General features: G+C 45.6%; 1 protein-coding gene across 7 annotated transcripts in view; it reads right to left on the reverse strand.

Annotated features, from left to right (window-relative positions):
- The window catches only part of adgrl3.1 (adhesion G protein-coupled receptor L3.1), a 220295-nt gene that overhangs the window by 130969 nt on the left and 79326 nt on the right, over nt 1–10000 (reverse strand). For all 7 annotated transcript variants that reach the window (XM_064334582.1, XM_064334585.1, XM_064334584.1 and 4 more), the window contains exon 4: nt 5971–6184. In XM_064334582.1, the coding sequence (XP_064190652.1) occupies nt 5971–6184 (214 nt within the window). The remainder of the gene's footprint in view (nt 1–5970; nt 6185–10000) is intronic.

A 10000-nucleotide genomic window follows, 5' to 3' on the forward strand; every position in this document is an offset into this window, starting at 1 on the left:
GTGCGGAGGGAGGTAGGGAGGTGAGGTGGGGGGGGGGGGCTGCAAGGACAGAGACGGGGGGGGGAATAATAAATGGGCAGTGATGTCATTCACGAGGGTCTATAAAAAGAAGTAGGAAAAATATGCCTTTGTTTAAGTGCCCTCAGAGTCGGGGGGGCCGCTGCATAGCAGGGGAAGCAGGGAGAGGGGAATTGGGTTTAAATTCCTGAAGTAATCTTTAAACACGGCAGCCATTCATTGGACGGTCTGCGGGGAAAAGGCTCTTCTCAAGTGCGCTGGGGACCGCTCGGGCTAAGAGGCTTTCTGCATATCGCCCTCTTCTTCTTTCATGCCTTCCCATGATCCTTAGCGCCTCGCTCCCTCGCATCGCATCAACCGCCTTTCGCCGCATCGCATTTCCCGCAAAAAAACAAATTAATTAAATAAAATACGCGACGCGACATCGCTTTACCGTTTCGTTTTTATGAACAGCGTAGGCGGCTAATCAACGGGATCCAGGGCACAGCGAGTCACACACACACACACACACACACACATCGCTTACGGCCGGACCGAGCCCCGGCGTAGGGTCGGAACGGGGGGAGGAACACAGCACTGTGCACTCATCCGTTCGTTGCAGTCTCTCGCCTGAGCGTTTCATCTTCACCACGCTGAGCACTGCTACGTGTGCCCCACTTACAGTAGCGCCCAAGCTATAGCGGCGTCAAGCCAAATCTAATCGGGGGTGGGGATCTGGTTGCTTATTGTAATTTGTCCGACAAGAGGGAAAGGAATACAACAGGGATTTGGATTGGCTGTGATGTCAGCGTACACACAGCAATCAGACAGGGGCATTAAGGAGAGTAACCACAGGCTGTATCGGTAAGAATCCACAGAATGATTCTGACCGTGATTGGTTGAAACACTCTGGCTGCACTTCCAAGATCCCAGGGGGGAATTACCGGTAAGAGTGTATCCACCAATCACCGCTGGAGTTGTTGAATTGGATGTCACCAACGTACACCATGATTGGTGGAGTGCCCCTCCAGTAAGGTGACATCATGGCCATCCTATCCCATTTGTATGATCCACATCAGCCATCAGAGAAGAGAACAATAATTCCAGTAATGAATACAAACATTCCAATTATTATTATTATATATTTTTTCCATTGAATAATCCACAAACCGGCGAAGCGTTTTCCATGCGTGATTTAGTGCGGGCTGCGGTGAGACAGACTGTCTGAGCTCTCTGACGCGCAGGAGCGCAGTTATCCTGCAGTCCCAAAGTGGAGCACTGATGACATAATGCATGAGGAGTAAGAGCTGCTCCTCTGGGTCTCAGAAGACATTTTCAAAGGCGGGGGGGGAGGGGGGGGGGAGGAAAAAAAAGGTTCTCTCAAAGGATATTCAAATCAGAAAAAAGTGGAAGAAAAAAAGACGAGTAGAACAGTTCCGCCTATCTCTGCTACCTGAGGACTGACATCATCCCGTGGAGGATAAATGCTGGCAAAAAGGAAAAAAAAAAAAGAGATTTATTTCTGGTGGTTTTGTTCTGAGTTATTTTGCATGCTTCCTGTGCATCAATTCTACTTGAAAGTTTTCAAGATTTATTTGTATTATTTTTATTTATTTCTTTTTCTGGCGTGATTCAATATTCAACGTCACAGGCTGAGAATCCAAGTAGAGGCACTGATTTTGTAGTCAAAAATTCTAGCTTCAGCTGTAAACCAAAAAGAAAAATCACTTTGGTTTACATTAGCAATCAACTTTGACACTTAACAAATAGCTTCCGCTTTTGTCTATGATAAACACTATGCAAATGTTAAAAGTTGATTGGGAAAAAGAGCTTTATTGCAAATTGTAATCAGCGTTTAAGAGGGTGACATTCGAGGGTCCACAGTAACATGTTCCACTAATCCCAAATGAGAGCTGATCCAAGTGGTGAACCAAAAATACAATTCCCAGCATGCTCCTTCATGTACTTTTCATTCTCATTAGTTATTTACCTCAACAAACATCAAACCCTAAGTGCAATGGACTAAAGTAAAAAGTCACGGAACTAATTCCTGCCTAATTAATTTGTTGTTCGATCATCTTTGTAGTCCTGTTGTCCTCCTGATCTGTAGTCTCTCCATTGGCGCGCATCACGGCTCAGTTTTGGGTCCCATTAAATTTCGTTCCAATTCAGCGTGAGTCATACCTCACAGGTTTCTGGTCGATTCCCGTTCAGACTGTTGACGTACTGCATGCCAGCGTTGTTCATAGAGTCTCTGCTCGCCAGCTCCATATTAGAAATAGGAATTTAAAACACATTCTCCTGCTGTATCTATTTTGCCTTCATAATGTAATTCAGCTCTTTTTACTCACTTCATATTCTGTGTTTTTGCTCAATGCTGGATTGACAGATGTGCTGTTCTTCATCTTCAACGAGTCCTGCTCCAGCGTGATCGTCTGATGGCAGACTACTGGCAGCACCGGGGAATCGTACAAAGCTGCTCCTTCTGCTGCTCCTATTTACGGAGCTTACGCGTTCTTCATAAAATCGCAAAATGCAAAAAGTAGGTCACAGATCTGGCACAGAGTAAATGTGACAGAAAAGCGCACGCCACATAAATCGCATGTGATGTGCGGAGAGTCGCGTTTCCCTCGCGGTGAGCAAGAGGAGAATCACTCATATGGAACATGGCTGTTTGTTTATCATCCAACATGGGGAATCAATCTGGGAGTGGTGTGTGTTTGTTAGTCATATTTCAGTAGTAATTACATACAGACACACACCCATATATATATATATATATATATATATATATATACACACACACACAGCACACAATATATCTATATATTACATATAGAATAATATATATAACTCTCGAGGTCTCCATTGACTTGCCAGGCCTTTGCAATTACTGGGCTCACCAGAGCTCTGTTTCTTCTCACTGATGGTACAAACGGTTTATCTAAACTTAAGGTTCGGCCAATGTCCCTGACTGTTTCTTTCTTATTTCTCAGCCTCATAATGGCATCCTTGACTTTCACTGGCACAAACGCCAATAACAGATTCCAAAGGCAATCAAAAGCACAGAATCTGGACTAGACACACAGTAAACGCTCTCCTATACCTGCACTAAGGAAGCAACTGAACACACCTGACTAATCAGAAACACTGAAATTATATTACACGCACGCACACACAGACTTTGAAATACTGAGCTACTGGAAACTGTTTTAAGAGTCCCTTTTTTCCATTCCGGTTATCTTTTTCCAGGAAAGGATATCTGTAAGTCAGTCAGACAAATGAAGACTCTTAGCCAGATAAGGCGGATGAGACAACCCTGATGAGAGAGAAAGTTCTCAGAAGGACGTGCAGAAAGCACAAGCTTTTCGCTTCCCTGTGACCCGTATCTCTTCCTGGGATTAATGCGAGAGGCAGGAAGTGATATCAACCTTACTTGGGCTGGCGTGTGAGGGCCCCCTTTCGAGCCGTTCGGTGATCTATGGCTTTGATATCAACAGCAATTACTGGCTATGAAGGCCCCTCTGAGTCCAGAGAGTGAGAGAGAGAGAGAGAGAGAGAGAAGCGAAGGCGAACGCAATACCGGCGGAAAAAAAAACGGCAACAGTTGTTCGATTTTTATCGTGGCGCTGAAGAGGTCGGCAGAACGCCGGTGTGCCGCACCAGCCCAAGATAGGCGTCGCCGCTGGTTACGGTTACCGTGATGATTTCAGCAGGTGGATTATCAGGGGAGAAAAAAGGATTATAATAATGAAATGTAGAGCTGTCCACCACGCAGAAATGAATGATTTTTCTACTGATTCATCTTTATTATAATGTACAATAAAAGGGTGAAACATTCTTCTGTACATTATAACACAGATGAATCAATAGAGGAATAATTCATTTCTGCTTCTGCTTGCGTGTGGGGGACACAACGCCACATTGGATTATCAGATTCAGTTTCCTGCAGCCCTAAGCATCTCTGAGGATACAGACCCATATGCAATATGGTGTGTGCAGACTGCCATGCGTGATCTCTATAAAATAATAACAATAAATTGACATTTTGGGCTTTTTATAGCCCTTATGCAGCACTACTTACACAGCTCACATAAAAACATCAACCCAGCTGCTCATTTCACTAAAACACGGAACACCAGCAGCGTGTCACCAGGGAATCAATCCAACAATCCGAGGTGCACATTCAGTTCCACAACCGTTCCATAACCATTACCCTACGCTGCCTCCCTGGCCGACGGACATGTTTTATTCACTGAGAAACGCAGGCCGTGTCGGAAATTCAGAATTCTGAATCATCCGGTCATTACTCTTTCAGTCTCCGTCCTTTGTAATGTATGATTTTCATGCTCTAATACACAATCCCTAACAGTGACACCGAAAAAAAAAAATAAAATAAAAAAAATAATAATAATAAAATAATAATAATAACAATAAAAAACCCCAGATTATTTACTTCCTGTTTTTCATTACATACCAACCTCTTGGTGCGTTGGCAGTGTTTTGACGCAAGCCAATTTTTTTTTCTTCCTTAATTTCCGAGCCAACATTCCGGAAACAGCCGGAAGCGTCAGGGAGCGTTGGGGGGGGGGGGGGGGAGGGGGGGGGGCCCGAGCAGTCGTTCGCACGCAAGTGGCGAGCTGTGCCAGTGGAACTGCAGAAATGTAAGCATCACAGCGTGTACGGGACGCCATGCTGCCGCGCGGCCTGCTTCTCTATCTGACAGCCGGGCCCCGCGCTCCCTGGCTCAGACCCCGTCTCGCGACCACCAGCGCGAACAGGATCCGGCGGCTCGCCCGGGTTCCCGGGTTCCTGCGGAGTTGGGTTCTTGGCGTGGAACTGCAGAGACTGTATCCGTTACCGCTGCTGTCCGTACAAATCCGAATCCTAGCCCAGTTTCTCATAGGCTTATCTTTGTAAGACAATATTCGCAGAGCGAGAGAAGTTTGATCGTTTAAAGACATCATACATACTCCTTGTGGATTATGTGACACACTTAGTTACGAGTCTAGAATATCAATGTACTGCTGGCACAGAATACAAAGGAAATCTTTTTTTTTTAAGATTCATATGTAAATTCTGGCAGTGCTCAAACTTGCAGAACAGCTGTGAAACTCGCTGCTTTTTTTAGACCGATCATAATAATAATACTGCAAAGTTATTTGTCATCTTTCAAATGAACACTGATTTCTATCAAATTAAATTAATGGTAGGTGATAATTTATGGCTGCAATTTTACAAGAGGAATGTTTGTGAGACAGTATTCTATTCCGGCGGTATTCTTGGCCCGAACGCACCACTTAAACTCACACTGGCTGCTAATCATTGTTATTCATTTACCATATTTATTACTAATAACGCAATACAAACAAACACCAGCGTATCAAATGTATATTACAGACTAATTGCTGATTCCTTCCTTCCTGTTTGCTACTCACGCTTTAATGTGTATTATTTATATTGCTACTTCCCACATATTTTACTACATGCTTTTAACTGTCAACAACAGAGTGATAGAACCACAGCCCTGCTGAAAATTCCAGCTTAAACCAGCCTAGCCTGATCAAACTGGTTTAAGCTGTGTTTTCGACACTTTTAGCTGATCAACCAGCTGTTCACCAGCCTATAGAGTCAACGAGTCCACCAGTTTGACCACCAGTTTACTCTACCACCTTAACCAGCTTTGTCCAGCTAGAGACCCACAGCTTTGACCAGCTGGAGACCAGGTTTGACCAGCTGGAAGTGTCAAAAAACACAGCTAAAACCAGTTTAAACCAGCTTAAACCAGCTCTGACCAGCTTTGTCCATCTAGAGACCAGGTTTGACCAGCCACAGATCAGCTATGACCAGCCAGAAGCATTGAAAAACACAGCTTAAACCGGCATAAACCAGCTTAAACCGGCATAAACCAGTCTGGAATCCCAGCTGGCCCAAGCAGGACACGCCACGTTCCGTCACGGCGGCAGCGCTCACCTCTGGGACATGATCTTGTAGGCGTCGGGCAGGTAGCAGCGCGTGTTGTCCATCTGGGCGGGGTCGGCGTCGCAGATCTTGTCGTCGGTGCGGCCGTAGTTGGCGCTCTCGATCATGATGACGTCGGTGCCCGGGCAGCGCAGCTCGATGGGGTAGCTCTCGCAGGACAGCTCCCTGCGCACCACCGCCATGGGGATGGGGGCGCGGCTGAACGCTGAGAACAGACAAAATGGTCGCCATGTGTCAGCCGATTTGCCAAACTTTCAACCGTCAAAAATAAAAATAAAAAACAAACCAGGTGAGTTAACGACAGTCAACTGCTTTATTTAATATTTAATAACCATAAACTATCAGACCCTAGCAGGTCTCTCTCTCTCTCTCTCTCTCTCTCTTACTCTGTCTCTCTGTCTATCCATAGTTGGGGGATATCCCCCAATATGGCAACCCCCTTCCTGCTTTGCCATTTCCTTTCTGATTCTCCTCTTCTGCAGTAAGTGCTCTCTGGGAAGGCATAACCCCTCTGCCCTTTTGTTCTGAAGGTCTTCTCAAGCCACTAATGCTCCCATTCCACAAATGGGAGGGGGGGAAAAGCTAAATTGGTCCATTCACAAATTGGCCCAATCAGGTACTCAGAATCCCTCGTGGAAATAAAAAGCCTGCTCAAAGGGTGGTAAAGGACTAAGTGTGTGAGCGTACAGGCAGGGTCCACCAGAGGACTGTTATCTGTGCAAAGAAATGCACTGAGCAGCTCTGGATGACTACACCTGTTATTTCCTTTCAGGGCTGTTATTTTATTTTAAAATTTGGCATGTCCACTCCCACCTGAAATTGCTAATGTCCAATTTGCAAACAATGTGCAAGCGTGCTCAGATACAACCCCCTGCTGCTGGCTCGGGAGAGTGAAGACAACTCGCAGTTCTCCTCCCTTCTCCACGTGCCTGTCAGCCAGCTGCTTCTTTTTACCCGGCAGCCGCAAGCCGTACACATGTGCAGAGCGGGGGTGGAGGAGACCCAATCATACGCATTCACAGAGAGCAAGCCTGGCCAGCCAACAGGAGTAGGTCCAGCACTGAACACTGCTATCCCTGCCGACTGAATCCCTCCCATTTATCCCTTCCCATGTGAAAAAATTGTATACTAAGCATACCTGATGTAAACTTGAATTACACTTCATGTATTCTTAAGTATAAAATTGTATACTTGCTCATACACAGCTATTTGTTATTAGAACAGTGCAAAGATAGAAAATAAATGCAAACTTATCTCAACTGTTAGGAAACAACAGCTTTAACTGAAACACACCATCAACCAAAATATTTTTAACCACAGTCCTACTGAGACAGAGGGACGAGCAGCCTAGATTATACCATCCTAGTTATTTTACATGCGTAGCATGTGGCTTGTACTCATGCATTAAATTAAATAATACATAGCGTAAAAGATGGTAGATGCAGCGATGCAAATATATCTGCAGATTTCTAGGTGTGAAAGAGCTTTGATGCTACAGTGAGTCGGGAGCACATTCTGTGAAATGTAACCATGGCAACATGAGACCCCCCCCCCCTTTGCCGTTGGTGATGTCATCCCACGGGGTGCGCTACCGACGCTGCTGCTGCTGCTGCACCAAGTGCAGCGACGGAACCGAACTTTTACTCTTGACGGGGAGCCCAGGAGACAGCCGGTAGAACTCCGCAAGATTGACTGCGGAACACCGTTACCCGGCGACGGCGGAACCCCATTACCCGGCGACGGCGGAACACCGTTACGGCGGAGGGTTCCATGTTCTACCGCTCATCAGCCAGATACGCACGTGTACGGAGACGGCCCGGTGAACCGTTCACAATCGGTGCATCGCTCCGTCAACGATCACACGTTTTAATGATACCCTGTCCTTCAGTAGAGATAAAACTGACAGGCCATGACGTTTAAAAGTTATCATTAATGTAAATACGAGGGGGTATTTTGGGGGTACGGGGGGGGGGGGGGGGGGGGTAAAAAAGAGGGCTACTAGGCACATGAGTCTGTTCATTGTTAATTGCCCAAGAAATACAAATACTTCTACATAAAAGGGTTCCGGCGATGGCAGTCCTAGGTATTACCGAGCAGTAGCCGTGTCGGGAGAATGCGTCGCTGGATTGTGAAATGTGAAACAACCTCCATTTTGGCTCTGCGGCGGGGAAAACGCAGCGGTGGGAGCTGCGGTGCCCAGGGGTGTGTATTAAACGCAGCTGAGTGTGAGCTCATCCGCGAACGAGCGCAGGGACGCGCACGCCCCGTGGTAGGTTTAAAATCATGATGCGCGGTGGCATTTCCACTGCACACATTAACGTTCCGTCAGCAGCTTCCCATCCACATCATACTATTTTGGACAGTACTTCAAAAAAACATAATTTCACACCGAACTAATTACTCTCCAGGGACCAATTTTTTTTTTCCCCTTTTTTTTTCATTCCCGTTTCTCCTTTCACGTTGAGGCACCCAGTACGCTCGCACATATGGTGCCAGAAGCCCCACAGTCAAACATGGCAGCCGCCATTCGCCAATGAACAGCTCCCATAGGAATACACAGAACCGGCAAGCAGAAGCCATCTCCAGTTCTTATATATATATATATACTGTATATACTGTATATATAACAAGGGAGTTTACTGTCCTGCACTGTCACAACACCAGCTCCTTACCCATTATACTACACTGCCGCATCACCACGCATAACACACACTAAAAAAAAAAAAACAGGCCTATAATCGCCATGACAACATGCAGAATTCCACCGGTCGTCCTCAGGCTGAAGATCGGAATTACAGGACAGGCGCGCTCGTTCGTTTGATAAACATTAATTAGGAAGGGTGTATAAAGTTCGGAATCGTCCCGTCTTCCCATTACCCCGGCAAATTTTCCTCTTAATTACCCCTCTCCGGCTAATAGGAAAATGAAACTGCCAGTGTGCGGCCTATCGCAGACGATCGGCTTCATATAACGCCCAATAAATCTGGGAATCGGTTGCTCTCTTTTTCAGAGTTTCGGCGATAAGACCATGAGGTCCTTTCCAACAGTGCGTTCAGTGCAGGAACCGACACGCGTCTTTGCCATCGCCAGCCAATGAGAGAATCCGTCATCGACTCCCCATCTTCAGTGTGTCTTCGCCATACCATGAACAACAGGGAAATGTAAACAATTTAAAGTATAAAAAATGTCTAAAAGCACAAAATGCAAAAATGGGCACAGAAATAGATAAATGTCGATGTACAAGTGGACTGATGAAAACACATAAACAAGTTGCCATAATATAACATTTACAAATTACATCCCAATATAATACATTGTAACCTTATTGAATGTATTATTATGTGTTATTATTATTATTATTATTATGACATCTGGGAGAACAGCCCTGCCAGAAACCGAAAATTTAATATGTATGTGCTACACGCTGGTAAACTAGAAAAATTGGCGTATAATTAAAAACAAAAAGAACAAAAATGTTTATGCTAGAAGGAATAAACACAGCCTGAATATACACAAAGCACATGACAGAGTAGGGCCAAATGAGACATAACACATTTGTTCAAAACCGCAATGACGTCTGAACTTGAAGGCGAGCAGTGAATTCAGACAAAGGACTGGGGTCATTTTGGCTTCGACGTCTCAGTAAATCTAAGAAAGACGCAAACTCACCGACGTCAGTCGCCCTTGTGTACAAAACAATGCATAAAATTGAGGTAAAAAGTCAAAAGCAGAGTCCACTGCAACACACATAACAGAAGCCGCCTTCTTTCCCATTTACAGCGATTCCAAATTGACATGTTCATCAGACATAATTAATCGATCGCTATAGAAAGACAAATCTGCGCCCGTGCCAACCGCAGCAGGGGGTCAGACGGAGTGTGGAGGAGAGGTTGGGGCAGTCCCCTAGCAACTTAAGCAGAAACCACGGTAACTGTGCTTAAACCACTTCCATTACATTTCGCATGCCAGGGACCAGAGGGGAGAGGGGAGACTGTCCAGAATTATTCCTTCCCCCCCCCGC

The sequence above is a fragment of the Anguilla rostrata genome, chromosome 5 (genome assembly GCF_018555375.3).
Source record: "Anguilla rostrata isolate EN2019 chromosome 5, ASM1855537v3, whole genome shotgun sequence".
Classification (NCBI taxonomy): domain Eukaryota; kingdom Metazoa; phylum Chordata; class Actinopteri; order Anguilliformes; family Anguillidae; genus Anguilla; species Anguilla rostrata.